This window comes from Dioscorea cayenensis, chromosome 5, assembly GCF_009730915.1.
Source record: "Dioscorea cayenensis subsp. rotundata cultivar TDr96_F1 chromosome 5, TDr96_F1_v2_PseudoChromosome.rev07_lg8_w22 25.fasta, whole genome shotgun sequence".
Classification (NCBI taxonomy): Eukaryota; Viridiplantae; Streptophyta; class Magnoliopsida; order Dioscoreales; family Dioscoreaceae; genus Dioscorea; species Dioscorea cayenensis.
Window position 1 is genome coordinate 3,537,720 of NC_052475.1, and position 17,954 is coordinate 3,555,673.

Sequence of the window (17,954 nt, forward strand, 5' to 3'; positions counted from 1 at the left end):
ATTCAATTTATTTTCATATTTAACAAAAGTCTGAAGTATGCAATAGATAGACACTTAGAAATTAAGGAAAAATCTACATACAAATGTTCTAGTAGATTAAGAAGGAAACAAAAAAGCAAAGTAGAACTAATTGTCCAACATAATAATGTCTGTTGGTCTAGTTTGAAGTAGAGATGAGTTCCACAGCCATGGGAGCGGTTGGGAATGCAGGGATAGCTCCTTTCTTTGTTGTAGCAATGGCTCCGCATGCATTTGCAAACTTAAGTACCTTTCTCAACTGCTCCTCATTCTGCATCAATTAATTGCATTATTATTTATGTTTTGTTTTGTTTCTTTTTTAAAATAAAAAATAAAAAATTATGATATGAAAATTGTACTAAAAATTAATACCTCGAAGAGAGATCCCTCGACAACAGAAGCAACAGCGAACAAGAAAGCTCCAACAAATGCATCACCAGCTCCAGTTGTATCCACTGTCTTCACTGAATACCCTCCAACCTTGCCTTTGAAATCCTGAAATAATCCAAAACAAATCAATTTATTTGAATAATTACCTTCTATATTATGTATATATTAATATATATGAGATATCCAAATGATAATTAATTAAGTTGATTATTAATTCATGAACCTTAGTGTAGTATCTGCAACCCTTCTCTCCATCAGTAACAAGAAGCAGCTTAAGACCTTCATACCAGAGTGAAAGAACCACATCTTCATTGTAAGGATCTCCTTGTGTTAAGAAAGCAACCTCATCATCACTCACCTGATCAATTTTAAAACGACAGTACCGTTAATATAAATATATCAAACAAAAGTGATGTCTATCTATCTATATATTGATCATGATACAAAATATATATATATATATACTTACTTTAATGAAATCAGCATGTTTCCAAATACTCATGATGCCTTTACGGGCAGCCTGTTCAGAAGGCCACAAAGGAAGCCTGACATTTGGATCATAAGAGAGAAGAGCTCCGGCATCCCTGGCGGCCTTCATCGCCGCTATGTGAGCTGATCGGCACGGCTCTGTGATCAAACTGATAGAACCATAATGGAAGATCTTGGCATTCTTGATCAGGCTCATGTTAAGCTCAGCCTCAGTCAACAGCATATCAGCACTTGGGTTTCTGTAAAACATGAACTCACGTTCACCATCACTGCGCAGCGTCACAAACGCAAGCGCTGTTCTTGCATGCTCATCAAACAATACTCCCTCCACGTTCACTGAGTTTTCCTTCAGTATGTCAACGAGCATGTGTCCAAACTCATCATCACCAAACTGAAATCAAGATTCATATATATATATGATTAAAAAATTAAAATAAGATATCATAAAATTTAATTAATTAATGTGCTTAAAAAAGTAGAAGATATTTAAAAGATTAAAAAATAAATAAATAGTTAATGTTATATATTTATTACCTTGCCAATGAAAGCAGAGTTTCCTCCATGCTTAGTGATGGCAACAGCCACATTGGCCGGAGCTCCTCCGGGGGCTTTGATGAACCCCTGTGACTCTGCCAATGAAACTCCGGCGACGTCCGGCACGAAGTCAATGAGCATCTCACCGAAAGACACAACCAAGTCTGATGCCATTGCAAACCAAGAGTAAATTAACTACCAATGGGAGGAAAGAAGATAAAAATTAAGTGTTTGAGTGAAGAGCAGTGAAGGGGAGGGGGTGTGTATTTATGAGTTAGTTTAGTTGGACTTTGATGTTGATTAGGAATGAGATAATTAGTGGATTTGATTTTTATCTAATGGTAAGTTAAAAAGAAAAAAATATTAGCGTTATCTTTGAATTGTTAGTATTAGGGATCATAAACTTATATTTTTGTATTAAAAGTATGTCTTTTTGTATTAAAATGCATATATCTGACTGGGTATTAGCGAATATTAGTTATATTAATAAATTTTTGATATTAAAACATGAGGGCTGAACTACAAAAAAGTGGATTGTTAATATGGGAAAAATGGTTAATTTTTGTTAGTGCATTGAAGCAAATAGAAATAAATCCCACTCAGAACTTTAAAATTATAATTTAAGAAATTTTTGTTATTTTTAAAAGTCGGAAAGCTAATATCGGTAATTTACTATTGTTATAACCAGCTTATAATGTAGCTTTTTTAGCCCAGCACTATAGTAGCCTGATACTATAGCAGCCCGAGTTTTACATTATTTATTTCTTCTTTCCTTCTTCTTCTTGCTTTAGCTCATTCAACTGAACCTTACCTTTTTCTTAGAAATTTTTATCCCTACGATTTTTTTCGGGACTAACCAAACTAGAAACTTCTTTCTCCATGCTAGTAAGTACCCTAAGAGTTTTTAATCCAAGTTTTTATTTTGTATTTTACTCAGTATTTCAGAGTTTTTTAATTCTTTTGAAAACCTTGTATTAGAGCATTGTGTGGTGATTTTTAGGCTTAAATCGAAAGCCGGTGATGTTGTGATTCTTTGTGATTGATGCTGTAATGAAATTTTTTATTGGATGTAATAAAAATCGGGAGAAAACCATTGCGTTAGGGTTGGTTTTACCATAGCAGTTCTTAGTTACTGTAGAATTGGTGAATTTTAGTTGTTTCCTTCCCTTCCTTAGTTTAGAATGAAGCTCAAACCCTTAGAAATTCTTTGATAACCTGAAAACCTAGTTTTGAGCAAACCTTAGGATCGATTTACGGTTGATTGTTAGAGAAACTTAGGGTATCACTGTTTGATTTATTTTGCCAATTCTTGTTGGTGTTTGTTGTGCTTTGGCAAGGAGTTGAAGTTTTGGCTCGAGACAAAGAACTATTAGAGGATTAACATTCAGGGAAGTGAAATCATCAAAGTTGTGAATAGGAATGTTAAACATAATTCTATTAGAAGAATACCGATATATATATATTATAATGCTTGAGTAATATTTTATTGGTTTTAATACTTGAATCAAGATTTTGATTGACTTGAAATGAGTTATTTATGTATGGTTCATACTTGAAAAGCATTATTGTTGGAAGGAAAGGATTTTGGATTGATGCTTGATTTGTAAGTTGTGAGTTGATTTGTGTGAAAAACTTTGAATATGCTTATGTGTTTATCATTTTCCTTGGGGAAATGACATTAATTCTTGGTTATTGAGTTTTTTTCTGACTAGTGGACTCTGTGTGGAGATATACTTGTATTACTTGGCTTAGATGGTGTTACCCCTACTACAGTAGGCATTTCTAGTGGTCAGCCTTTTGAGGTGACTTGAAAGACCAACTGATCCTTTTCGACCAATTCAGGAGGGGGCACAGGACTCTGATTGGACGGTCATCTTACTATACGGTGAACCGATGGGTTAATGTCAAGGACATGAGTACCTTGATGGCTCTGAGCCTAGCCTCAGCCACGGCGAAGGTTTAGAGATATTTCTAGACCACTACTTGCTGAGTGCATGAGTTGGGTATCTTAATGAGTTGGTGTTTTAATGCGATCGAGTTTTGAGAATTATCCTGTGGTGTTTCTTTTATAGTGACATCTTGAATTTGTGGTGAGGAGGCGAAGCCCAATTGTCGCTCTTAGAAGGGTAGTTCCCACAAATTTGATTTCGCAAGAGTATTATGTCTATTTATCTCAAAACTCATATTATATAGTTGTATGGATGTGGAACTATTTTAATCTTTATATTTTATTTTAAAAGCTTGGTTTTATGTTCAACTTATTTTATAGTTTGAACCTGTATTTTGTATTTCATGGAGTTGATGTTGTAAACCCTAGTTGGGGTAAAAAGAGTTTCTTGACACTATCTTTTGTTACTGTTTTTAAGGATCCCTATTATACATAACTATGTTCTAAACTGTTTATATTATTGGTAAAACATTATTTTGGTAATTTATGATTATTATTTTAGTATATTCTAGTAGAGTTGGCCACTCACTAAGTGACTGAGGTTGCTTACCCCTTATTCTTTTTCCCAGGTTTTAGCAAGTAGTAGTGTGGACTTCGTTGTATTTGTGATCAGTATAGTTCTTAAACCCTGCTATCAGATCATGTAGTTAATGCTTCCCTTGTGTACCTTTGAATTCACCTATTTTGCAAGGTTGTTGATTTCAGAAATTTTTACCAACCTTTGACGCAGACTGAGGTAGAGTGGTGGGGTATCCCTCTTCGGGTTGTCGTGGCGGTTGTCACGTCCCGTAAGTATACTGGTCAAGGCGTCCACAACTATTATGTTATTTTTATGTGTGTTTATTTATACATAGTTATAAAAAGATGGCATACAAATATGCAGATATCATATTTGTTCGTCGAGATTATAAGACTTAAATTTGGATCAATTATAAATAACTATATATATATATATATATGACTCTAAATGGTTCAAATTAATTCAAAGAAGAAGCCATTGGATATTTATACTTTTCCTTTATTTTTTTAAAAATTTTTGTTTGCAAATTTAAAATCTATCTATTTATTAGTCAACCGGTAGAAAAATTAACAAACATCTTATATAAACATTTATTTATTAAAACATAATTCAATAAAATTTAAATTTCGTTAAACAAATGAAATATTTAATTTTAAATTTTATTTTTAAACCTTAAATTACTCTATAATTAAGTTAGATTGAGATAAATAGAAATTAGGTATGTACCTAGGGGTGTATTCGATCAAGTCCGAGCCGAGTAGCAGCAAGCTCGAGCTCGAGCTCGACTGAAAATTCAGTATTTGATACTAAGTTTGAACTCGACCGAGTATTCATTTTATAGCTCGAGCTCGACTCGATACACAATTCGAGCTGCTCGAGCTCGCTCGATTAAACTCGAAATTGTTGAAATGACTATAAACATTATGCTCGAGCTCGAAAATTTATTCCCTTGATTTTAATAAAAAAAATCTATTTTTTCCATCCATTCTAAAATGACCACATGCTAAAATTTATTAAAGACAACAAACACAATTCAAACTTGACCAAATAAAAGAACTAAAAATAATAACATTCTTTAATTTTTCAAAGATAAACAAATACATTCATATTTAAATAAAACAAATAGAACTCATACTTAAACAAAATTCAACAAATAGAACAATTATAAAACAAGTAAGTCCATAGTTAATAAGTCCAAGTAAAACAAATAGAAAATAAACAAGTGCTAATACAATTCATTGACAACAGACAAATAAGTCCATAGATAATAAGAAAACAATCAATCCACCATCAACATCCACCATTTCAAGAATATATTTCTTGATTGTGAGGGTTTGACCCAATGTTTCCATCAAACCTATACAAAATTACGAATGAATAATTGGAAAACAAATCATTTTAATCATTGATGATAAAAAAAAATAAGGATGAACAAACTTAAATGTTACTTACATGCAAACATAATTCTTCATACCATTTTAAACTTGAGCTTCAAGGTATTTCAATTGAAATCTCAATTAGGTTCTTCTCTTTCTAATATATACAAAGTGAAAAAAGAATGGTCAAAAATTACATTAAAGCAAGGAAACCATGAAAAATAAAAAGTTATATTAAAGCAAGAACAATTATAAAACTCACTTTGTCACTCTATGAAGATTTCGACGCTAATCTCCTCCACAAAGCAATGCTTGCATTGTATCGGGAGGCAATGAAGCATGATAAGTGTCAATCACTCTATCGTCTGCACTAAAAGTACCCTCTGAAGCCATTGTAGTGATAGGAATAGCAAGTATGTCACGAGCCATCCTAGACAAGATGTGATATTTTAAAAGTACTTCCACTCACCATTCTAAAAAGTATTAAATTGATTGGGATCTCCTTCAAAAATAAAAACAACCTTCGACTAAGTATGCATCCAAATCATGTCATTGTGGTGAGGGCCTTTTCAATAGATTTCACATAACTTGAAAATTCGGACCAACCTGATGAGCATTTTGCCATTTTAACCAACATCATCATTATTATGCATTGTGGTTTCACCACTATGCTCATTGCCATGTTGATATTCACGAACATTTTCTTCATTAAATTCATGTAGAACTTCTCGAACTTTAGCAATATTTTCTCTTGCTTCTCTATCGGAATACATCCTTCAAAAAGTAAAATCAACAACCCTCATTTTGCATCTTGGATCCAAGACGGCAGCCACGGACATGAGCAAATTGCATTCCCCCAATATTTATCAAATTTAGCCTTCATTTTGCCAATCATTGTTCCTAATAAACTCATCTTCATCATTCGCCCTTTTTGTTTACTACCAACATTTTTCATATGATAGACTTCATTGAGAAACAAGTTGGAAGTTGGATAATCACTACCGGAAATAATTTTTTGTGATGGCATTAAACACTTCTAAAATCTTATATATTTTCTCCACCTTTGCCCAATCTTCAAGGAATGGGAAACATTGATAAAGGATTTCCCGATCTTTGAACATTGGAAAAACATCTTTAAATTTCATTGCAACTGATAGCATTTTCAAAGCGTTGAATTCAAGCGTGTCTTGCAATCAAGAATAAGTTTTCGCTTCGCAATTGTAGTTGATGCACAATATCGGAAAAATGACTTCAATGTTGCTTCACTTTGATTAATAAACTTCACACTTTCATGAATATCTTCAATTATTTCTTCAATTTCGAAAATGCCATCTTGCACCATGACATTAAGAATGTGTGCACAACAATGAATATGAAATAACTTTTCCACCACAAAAGAAACCTTTTAGCTCTTTGAAAAATATGTCTTTAAGAATCCTAATTGCCACATCATTGCTTGAAGCAATATCAACAGAGATAGTAAAAACCTTGTTCTCAATCCCCCACTCTTTCAAACACTTGAAGTTACAATCGGCAATCTAACACCACGACGAGGAGGTGGAAGACGAACAAAATTGATAACACGCTTATGCAATCTCCAATTATGATCAATAAAATGAGCTGTTAAGACCATATACTCGATCTTTTGATTGCTAGACTTCCATAAATCTGTTGTCAAGCTTTATCTTGCTAACATTCTTAAGCAATGTTTTCAATTTTTTTCAGTTTCATAAACTTGCATACAATCTTTCTTGATACTAACCAGCGATACTTTTTCCCATTCAGGCATTTCACATATTTGCATCATATTAAAATCTTCCTCTTCCATTACTGAATAAGGATGCTCATGCATCAATATCCAATGTGTAGCTGTTTCTCTCATTTTTGCCATGTCAAACTTGCCATTTTGTGAGAGCAGGTTGTATTTCAACATCACCATTACCTCTTTGTATAAGTTGGATCCTTTCTTGTTGATTTTTGATAAATTTTTTCTCTTCGTCCAAGTTGACAAGTGCTTTTTGAAATGAGTTGTACTCTTGCAAGCATTTATAGCCAACTTCCTCTTGCAATGAATGCATTCTCTTTTTAGAACCATCGGGAAGATCAATTTCTTTAAACTCCAACCGTACACTTGAAGTCTTGGCCCTTTTTTTCTCATGACCTTCCTCTTTTTCCCCTCACCAAGGTCAACAACATCACAATCCTTTTTCAATTGGATTCGTGCTTTTATTCGCATTTCCATCATCATCACCATCAAAACTTTTGCTCATTGAAAAATCACCTTCTAAAATAGCCCGACTGGTTGATGAATTTGTTCCGGACTGAAATGGTGTAGATGAGAAATTTGGTGTGCTTGACGACATATTGCCTATCATAATAAACAACCAAATAAATAAATAAATCAACCTTTCTGTATTAGACATGTAAAGTAAAATAAGCATGGTTAAGATGTACAACTTTGATGCCATTGTACAATGAGCTCTCAAATATATATATATATATATATATATATATTTATATAATGAAAGTCTACAATTGGTCAACTAAGTATTAGAAAAATGGAAATTTTAAACCATATGCAAAAAAAAAAACTCTATTACATGAATTAAATAAATGTCACTTTGTTATAATTATTTTGAATTTTAATTCAGTTGAAGGATCACATAATGATTAAAAATAAATATATAAATAGTTCAACAAGCAAAATGAATATATAAATATACCATAAAAAAATAAAAAAACAAATGCATCTAAACTAAGCTACATAATTAAAAAAGAAAATTGATTTTTTTAATATAATTAAAAACTTAGTGACTGACCAATAGAATGGTGACACATGTACATCTATGTTCATTTTCATTATTAGGTTAATATTAATTTCATTGAGATGTTGTGAGACTCACACTGCATGCAAAACATACGCAAATATGAACAATTACTGAGAGAAATTTCACTTGACCTAAATAAACAAACACAGACATGAATATTAAAACAAAGTGACTAAATTAAGTGTAAAGTTATTGGTAGAATAATTGAATTGATATATAACTTGATCAGAGTTTTCAAACATTAATTCAGAGGAACCGAGGACTTGTGTTTGCTCTAGTTTGACAAAAGATACATGGCTGATACATGGCTAATACATGGAAGACTAGATTCATTCTCGGTATTCAAGCATCTCCGGGCAATACCTTTGCGAAAGAACATCCACTTGTTAATTGAAAGATTTCTCCTGGTGACCACTGATTTACTGGATCATTTGCTTCCAGCGTTTCCGGCAAATATCACTAGGCCTGAGAATGGGAAACATTCTTTAATCATGATCTAATCTAATGGTTATAATCAAAAGAGTCAACAGCATACAATGCCAAAAAAAAAAGGGCCATTTTTCAACTTGATTCATTGTGCTTTCATTCCCATTTGATCGTCGATAATTTTCACACACAAATAGAACTATATCAAGTTCTTTCGGAAAGAAATTAAAGATGGGTTTAGAGGGATTTAAATACAAAGTGATGTTTTATCTTAGTATTGAAGATGACACTTAATTTGGCATAAGTTCAACAAATGTTGAAGCACAAAAACAAAGAAAATGAAGAATCATCGAGGGCTATTCCAATCGGGTTTTCAAAAAGCGGATGAATGGATACTGTCCAAAGACGATAATAGAGATAGATTTTAGAAATATATGCCATTCATCCTAATGTTTTGATCAGAGGTTGTAACCAATTTAGCTCCATAGCTCCAAACCTCATATCTGATCTTCTGAGCTTTATTCTAAAGTTGCTCCCTAAGTTCTACTTGGAATAATAATTGCAATCTATATGACATACAAGTTACCTATGCTCCAAAAAGGTTGTCCCGATCAACAACCTCCTGCTAAAAAAGCATCTTCATTTTGAAGCCTGCATCAACAATGATATTAGCATCAAAAAACTTTCTCACAGTTACACCTGAATCTCAAAAAAATGCTATGAAAATCTAAAGATAAGCATCAGATCAAGAGAATTATAAACAGAGGAAACAACAGACAGTGAAACATAGTGGATGAGATGAGGGTGTGGCAGCATCTAAGTATAACGAACTGGCGATGAAGAAAGAGAGACGAAGATCACAAGCGAACAAAAGATCTCACCTTTGATATCGCTGACGAACTCGGTCATGAACCGGAGACGAAGAAAGAGAAACAAAAAGAGAGCGCGAGAAGAAAGAGAAAGGAACTAAAAAGCCATCGTCGGCGCAAGCTCACTACTTGGCACCTCACCGGCATTTATCGAGTCATCCACTGGGATTAGAGAATCAGAGAAAGTGGCCCGACTAGGTTGAAGGATGGTGATAAATCCGGCGATTAGGATTTAGGGTTAGGTTTTTTGTGAAAGCCTCAAAGGGGAGGCTCAGTTGACATGGCAGTTCTATTTCTCAATATGTTATGAAAATCCATATGCATATTAATTAGTGAGAATGAGAGATTTTTTTGGTTAAAAAATATTAATATGTTTAACTTTTAAAAAGATATAATGGTAATTATATAATAAATATTATATTATATATATGTTACTACTCGATTAGGCTCGCAAGCACTCGACCCAAGTATCTAGATACTCGAACTCGGCTCGCTTAACTACTCGAGCTACTCGAGCTCGAGCTCGGCTCGACCATGACCGAGCCGAGTTCGAGTTTTCACCGAGTCGAGCCCGAGTAGCTTGCGAGGAGAGGTGTATCATTTACACCCCTAAATTGTACCTATGCACCTTTGATATCATAAACATTATAAAAACCTTATTTTGCATACTTTAACTTCAACTAAGTCTCCAATTTACATAACTTAGTTAAGATTAATTAGATTCTTTATTACATATTTAACTACAATTAATCATAATTTGATAGAAAAAGAGGGCAGTTTCCTCCCAAGGCATGTCAATGCCAATTTTTATTTATAAAAGCAGTTTTATTAAATAATAATGATATTCAATTAAATGTTTTTATTAGAGTATACTCCTTTATTTTTATAAAGAAACTCATTAAAAATAAATTAAAAAATTTCTTCTTTCTTGCAAATATATAAATAAAAATAAAAAAAATTCAAATATATATATATATACACAATATACTAGAAATCATAACTCTGCTATATCTAACTTGTTGGTTAGTTACAAAACATTTTAGAAAGTTAAATCTCTACTTTATGTCTCATTGGAAGTAATAAATCAACATAAAATATTTAAATATCTTAAATTTTAAACACAATAATAATAGTAAATTTTAAAATATCAACATAAAATATTTATATATCTTAAATTCAAACACAATAATGATAACAAATCTTAAATTATGAGTACAAATTTGTAGTCCAAATTTTATATCATTGCATGAAAATACATGGAATAAAAATATTTAGACTAAATGATCAATTGTCACCCATGTACATGCTCTTATTAAATATATATATGATTTATCACTTTCGTAAGAAATATATATATATATATATACAATAATTTAGAAAAAAATTATTTATAAGCCCATGAAAAGTTTCAAACATTCACTACTTTAATTTCAAAATTCCATTACATCACTCCTTTTTTAGTCCCTACCGAGGTCCGTTAGTTTAATGACATGCGAAAAGTCTGAAATGACCATTACTTTTAAGTGAAAAAATTAGTGGAGTTTTTCCCCGTCAAATCATGTCACATTAAATATTGTCAGACTTTTTCTTAATTTTTCCCCATGAAAAAAGTCTGCTATGCAGAAGATGGTTGAGACTACTTCTCAAACATTACCAGATGGCTCACAACCTTCACCACTTGATATGGATGCTATGTACTTGGAGACTTCTGGTGGAGAAAAGAAAAAGAGAGTTTATGGGCTTGGTTCTCATGCATCAAGCATGTATCAAGAGTCATTGTGTAGTGGTGCTACATCAGCTCCCCCACCACCTTCAACATCTACGGTCCCCCAGAGATTGTGTCTGAGATGGAGGGCATGAAAAAAAATGACAAATTTGGAAGAACAAAACCAAAGTTTTCTACAGCAGAACCAGAAGATGATGAGACAGATGCGCTGTGAGTGGAAGCGTATGCGAATGATGATGCAATCTGGACCAGGCCAAACATTACAACCTCAGGAGGATGAGGAGGATCAGGATGAGGATGATGATGATTATGAGAATGAGGATGATGATGACCTATAGTTATGCCATGAGTATTTTCATTTGTCTTTATGGATATTACTAGTACTATATATATTTTTTACTTGTCTTCGTGCACATTAACTACTACTATTTGTACGTTTTTTTTTATTTTATGCATGGTACTATGACTACTTTTTATTACTATATTATATTTTATCAAATACAGTAGAATTTGTGTGTTATATTTTATTAAGATGATAATGTTAGAATTCATTAATGTACATGATAGCATGGTATCAGTGAATTTGTATTGGATTGGTGGTTGATCCAAAAATGTTATTACAAATCTATTACAAATTTGCAAACCGATTTGCAAGGGACTTGTTCGGATCCATTGCAAAGTCTGCTTTCAAATTTGTAACCAATCTGCAAAGGGAAATGTTTATGGATCTGTTGCAAATCTATTATATATTCTGCAACCACTTTGCAAGGGACTTGTTATGGATCCATTGCAAAGTTGTTGCAAATTTGCAATCTTTGTAAAAAAATTGGCACATATCTGGAAAAAGCCGTTGCAAAGCTATTGTCAATTTGTAACACATTTGCAATGGATTTGTTTGGGATCAAAAGATCTGTTGCAAATCCCTTACAAATTTGCAACCTAGTTGTATCAGACTTTTGCAATGAAAATTGTTGCAAGTCCATTACAATTTCATTACCAATTTATAATATATTTGTAACCGATCTAATGCTAATCCGTTGCAAAAGTGTTGCCAATCCGTTCCAAACATTTTGCAATGGATTAGTTCTCATTGCAAAAATTTGCTACGAGCAAAATAGCAATGGCATTAATCCGTTGCAAAACCGTTACAAAAGTTATATCTGCAACGGAATGGCAATAGATTCGACAGTTGCAAAACTGTAAATTTCTTGTAGTGAGAGACTTTTTCTTATTCTCCTCCTTCTCATATTTCTAATCTTTCTTGTGTATTATTAATTTTTCTTATGTATTATTTAATGGTTCATGTATATTTTGTGTTATGCATTACCCCACAGAAAGTCTTTCTCAGACAACATGAATGCTAATGTCTAGACTTTTTTATCCTAACATCCTTCTACTAAAACGCTCAATATTGCTGAGTGTTCAAAGAAAAAGATAATCAAGTCACATAGTATCGATATCTGTAATTTACATTGTAATCGGCACCATCAGTTAGACATAATTATCGACCATATAATGCAGTCATAGCGGACTGAGCATAATGCAAATGAAATTTATTTATATTTTTTTTCTCACAACGAAAAGTTTCTATGTAATATTATTCTGAATTAAATATATTTTGATGTTGTTATGTATTACCTACATTCCATATTTATTACATAAGTTTCATGTGTAATATCTATTTTTCTTGTGTATTACTATTATCTACATTTTATGTATACTATCCATGTAATATCTATTTTTCTTATGTATTATCTACACTTCATATGTATATTATGTACATTTTATATGTAATACCTATATTTCATGTATATTATCTACGTTTCCAACAGCTTTCTCATCCCGACAACATCTTTTCTCATCTACAAGGGGAATAATTTTTCTCCGCATACGATTATTATTATTATTATTATTATTATTATTATTATTGAAATAGTAGTTTTGAAATACCGGAAACGTCGATGGTGACAAGATGGGCATCGGGGGTCTTCTTCCAATCAGCGCGCCGGCGAGACGGCGAGGACGTGACGGTCAAGACCAAACGGGATGTGCTCCAGAACCCAGAAAGAATCCGAGGAGGGGTCGGACAAAGGGCATCATGCCGATTCAGAAAAGGTGCTATGAGTTAAGCCGACGCCCAATGCTCGCGAGGACGATGCCCAATGCTTGCTACATCGATGGATTACTTGCTTGATTGATGGGATATATGAAGATCTCGTCGGAGTTGGGAATTGATTGCTCGGTGTTCGTCGGAGATGAAGGCAGTGGAGGGTTTTTATAGAGGGTCTGGTTTGGGAATCGTAAAGAAAGTTCGAACGAGGACGACAAGGTTCGAGTTCACTTCAGGATGGATCATGTCCAGAGATTTCTTCATCTATCCCGTGCACGAATCACGAGGCGGAGTATTAATTAAATATTGGGGGATGGCGTTTAATGTCTATAAATTAAAGTAAATTGTTTTTCCAGGAAAAAAAAAATAATGAGAGGGTTTATTAATTATTAATTATTTTTTATTTATTAATGAGTTGTGTTTCTTGATATGACAGTGAAATTGTGGTTTGCCAATGGAAAGACCAACTATTAACAGTAGCATTATACCATATTTCTAGAATAGTATGGCATAATTAGTTTTAGTTAACTATGATGCCACCACAAATTAAATTTTTAAAAATAAAATAAAATTTGTTTTAAGTTAAATAGATAAAAATTATTCACTAAGAGTGTTTTTTTTTTTTTTTTTGGACTTGGAAAAATTAAATTTTGGAGAGCTATTGTTTTGTAAAATAATTTGGGGAATTGTTCTTTGATTGGATTGTTAATTATTTCATTTACAAAAAGACCTATTTTTTTAATTGTATGCAGAACATTTAATTTATTTCTTAGTTTTCATAAAAGCCAAAGTCCTATATCTTAAGTTAATTGAAGAAAGAAGTATCATACACTCATAACATTCACAAGTTTGTTTGTACAAATTGTTGAGTATTTCATTTACAAGAGAGCTATTTTTTTCATTGTATGCGAAACATTTAATTTATTTCTTAGTATCTTTAAAAGCTAAAATCTTATATCTTAAATTAATTGAAGAAAGAAGTATCATAAACTCATAACATTCACAAGTTTGTTTTTACGTCCATGCTATATGAAAACATGATATATATATATATATATATATATATATATAATCATCTCATCACTGTAAATTTTCTCAGGTTGGCATAATGAATATGTAAAATTCTTGTTAATTCAATTTATTTTCATATTTAACAAAAGTCTGAAGTATGCAATAGATAGACACTTAGAAATTAAGGAAAAATCTACATACAAATGTTCTAGCAAATTAAGAAGGAAAAATAAAAAATAAAAAAAGCAAAGTAGAACTAATTGTCCAACATAATAATGTCTGTTGGTCTAGTTTGAAGTAGAGATGAGATCCACAGCCATGGAAGCGGTTGGGAGTGCAGGGATAGCTCCTTTCTTTGTTGTAGCAATGGCTCCGCATGCATTTGCAAACTTGAGTGCCTCTTTTAACTCCCCCTCGTCCTGCATCAATTAATTGCATTATTATTTATGTTTTGTTTTGTTTCTTCTTGTATAAAAAAATTATGATGTGAAAATTGTACTAAAAATTAATACCTCGAAGAGATCCCTCACTAACAGCAGCAACAATAAACAGAAAGCTCCAACAAAAAGCATCACCAGCTCCAGTTGTATCCACTGTCTTCACTGAATACCCTCCAACCTTGCCTTTGAAATCCTAAAATAATCCAAAACAAATCAATTTATTTGAATAATTACCTTCTATATTATGTATATATATATATTGATATATATGAGATATCCAAATGATAATTAATTAAGTAGATTATTAATTCATGAACCTTAGTGAAGTATCTGCAACCCTTCTCTCCATCAGTAACAAGAAGCAGCTTAAGACCTTCATACCAGAGTGAAAGAACCACATCCTCATTGTAAGGATCTCCTTGTGTTAAGAAAGCAACCTCATCATCACTCACCTGATCAATTTCAAAAAAACAGTACCATTAATATAAATATATCAAACAAAAGTGATATATCTATCTATCTATATATTGATCATGATAACAAAATATATATATATATACTTACTTTAATGAAATCAGCATGTTTCCAAATACTCATGATGCCTTCACGGGCAGCCTGTTCAGAAGGCCACAAAGGAAGCCTGACATTTGGATCATAAGAGAGAAGAGCTCCGGCATCCCTGGCGGCCTTCATCGCCGCCATGTGAGCTGATCGGCACGGCTCTGTGATCAAACTGATAGAACCATAATGGAAGATTTTGGCATTCTTGATCAGGCTCATGTTAAGCTCAGCCTCAGTCAATAGCATATCAGCACTTGGGTTTCTGTAAAACATGAATTCACGTTCACCATCACTGCGCAGTGTCACAAACGCAAGCGCTGTTCTTGCATGCTCATCAAACAATACTCCATCCACGTTCACTGAGTTTTTCTTCAGTATGTCAACGAGCATGTGTCCAAACTCATCATCACCAAACTGAAATCAAGATTCATATATATATATATATATATATATGATTAATTAAACAAGATATCATAAAAATTTAATTAATTAATATGCATAAAAAAAAAAAAGTAGTAGAAGATATTTAAAAGATTAAAAATAAATAAATAAATAGTTAATGTTATATATTTATTACCTTGCCAATGAAAGCAGAGTTTCCTCCATGCTTAGTGATGGCAACAGCCACATTGGCCGGAGCTCCTCCGGGGGCATTGATGAACCCCTGTGACTCTGCCAATGAAACTCCGGCGACATCTGGCACGAAGTCGATGAGCATCTCACCGAAAGACACAACCAAGTCTGAAAACATTGCAAACCAAGAGTTGATTAACTACCACTGGGAGGAAAGAAGAAGAAGAACAAATGTTTGAGTGAAGTGTCGTGAAGGGGGGGGTGTCTATTTATAAGTTGGTTTAGTTGGACTTTGATGTTGATTAGGAATGAGATAATTAGTGGATTTGATCTTTATCTATCGGCAAGTTGGAGAAAAAAATATTAGTGTTATCTTTGAATTGTTATAGGAATTAAAAATTGAATCCGGTTGATATTTGGATCATATACTCATATTTTTGTTTCTAATTTGGAAGGATTTTGTAGGGATAATTTTTTTCCCCTGATGATTAACTGAATTAATTTTATAATTTATTTAAGTTATATGAAAAAAATATCTTTCAATATCCGGAATGTATTATTAAAAATTTCTGGATTAATATTACTTTTTATATTTGGAATTGGGTTGTTCCGAGTCTATTTGGATTTTTAAATTGTTTCTTTATTTTGAAATTTATTTTTATGGCATCCACCACAAAACCCCAAACCCAAACACAAAACAAATTATACCCATTAAATAATTAAATTATAACTATTTAAAAAAATAAACCAGATTTTTAAAAACTAAAATACCGTTAAAGGTATTATGATAACACGCATTCGATAAGGATCATGAATATGATGTTCTTACGCCTTTGGATATACTCTCTCGTTCTTTTTATCTATCGTCAGTAGTTAACCGAATCTTTACATACCAATAAATTATTTCACTAAAAATTTTTATAAAAAAATTAGTTATCTTTCTAAAATTATCCTTAATTTATATCTTCAAATTTTTCTCTCATATTTAATTATAAGAAGAAAGTTGAATAAAGTCCTATAGGTAACTTTGAAAAAAATAATAATAAATGCTTTTTGACGTTAGAAAATGACAAATAGCGTGGATTTGTGATACGTAAAAAGAGGCAGGGAAAGAGAAACATGGAGACACTGTGAGACTAAAAATAGGGGATAGTTTCCCTGACATCTCCCCTATACTGCATGACCCTACTATCTCTCCCCTTCCACCCTACTTTCGTCTCCGCCGTGAGCTCGGTAGTGTCGAGTTCGGCATCACCCGCCTCTGCTCTAATCCAAACACCAGCAAGACCCCGGCATACAAATCCATCTCGAAATGCAACCTTGCACTACCATCAACATTGAAGATGTCCACGTCAAGGTCTCCATCATGCGCACCCTTATCATCAAGCAAGCATCTCTTAACAGCATAATAGATCTAAATCAAATAAAAAGAAGAAATTTCAAGCTCTAACAAACAAAAACACGTCACAACACGAACTTCATCTTGAAGGCAATCAAATTTCTAAAACCTCTCATCTTTTTTTAAGTCAATCTCCACCCACGAAACAAAATGACAAAAAACATCTCTATGCATTCATCGAAAACAACAAGCTTAATGATCTAAATAGCCTTTCAAACCGATCGCGAGGAAACCAAAGCACTTCACAACTTCAAATCACAACTACAAACTTCAAGCTCATCACAAACAACAACAACAACAACAACACAACGTCAACTCCTCCACTGCAACTATGTCAAGCATCTCAAGGTTGAAGAAACCATCCGTCTTCATCTCAAGCTCGGATTTGCTATGTGTTGAGTTGATGAAGACCGGGTGGATAAGAACACCGCCGGCGAGCTTCATCGGTGATAAGTACTCCTCGGGTTGTTTGCCGATAAAAGAGGATACTTCATGGATAATGTTACCGCCCTGATCTGTCAGCGACGAGGAACACATGAGAGGAGTCAATGATGGATTCCAGGCTTAGAGAGAGGACCAGAGACGAAAAAAAGTGGCTTTGATGCTCTATTCTAGGGTTTCAATGAGCTTAGGTGAAGAGAAGAATCGCCATATCAAGGCTGACAGGCTCAACTCTAAAAAGAGGATGAGTTAGACTGCCAGCTCACACAAGTTATGAATTTAATGTCTCATTGGC

General features: G+C 33.0%; 2 protein-coding genes across 2 annotated transcripts; both read right to left on the minus strand.

The window, feature by feature from the left end:
• Positions 1 to 157: 157 nt before the first annotated feature.
• On the minus strand, positions 158 to 1,653 carry LOC120262119 (fructokinase-2-like). Its single transcript, XM_039270177.1, has 5 exons — positions 1,432 to 1,653; positions 878 to 1,288; positions 632 to 766; positions 391 to 513; positions 158 to 289 (listed from the first exon to the last, which is right to left on the minus strand). The coding sequence occupies exons 1-5, from the start codon at positions 1,603 to 1,605 to the stop codon at positions 158 to 160; spliced, it is 975 nt and encodes a 324-aa protein (XP_039126111.1). The 5' UTR covers positions 1,606 to 1,653.
• Positions 1,654 to 14,532: 12,879 nt separating this feature from the next.
• Positions 14,533 to 16,009, minus strand: LOC120262109 (fructokinase-2-like). Its single transcript, XM_039270167.1, has 5 exons — positions 15,824 to 16,009; positions 15,250 to 15,660; positions 15,003 to 15,137; positions 14,780 to 14,878; positions 14,533 to 14,664 (listed from the first exon to the last, which is right to left on the minus strand). Exons 1-5 carry the CDS (start codon positions 15,995 to 15,997, stop codon positions 14,533 to 14,535), a joined length of 951 nt encoding a protein of 316 aa, XP_039126101.1. The 5' UTR covers positions 15,998 to 16,009.
• Between the last annotated feature and the right edge of the window lie 1,945 nt (positions 16,010 to 17,954).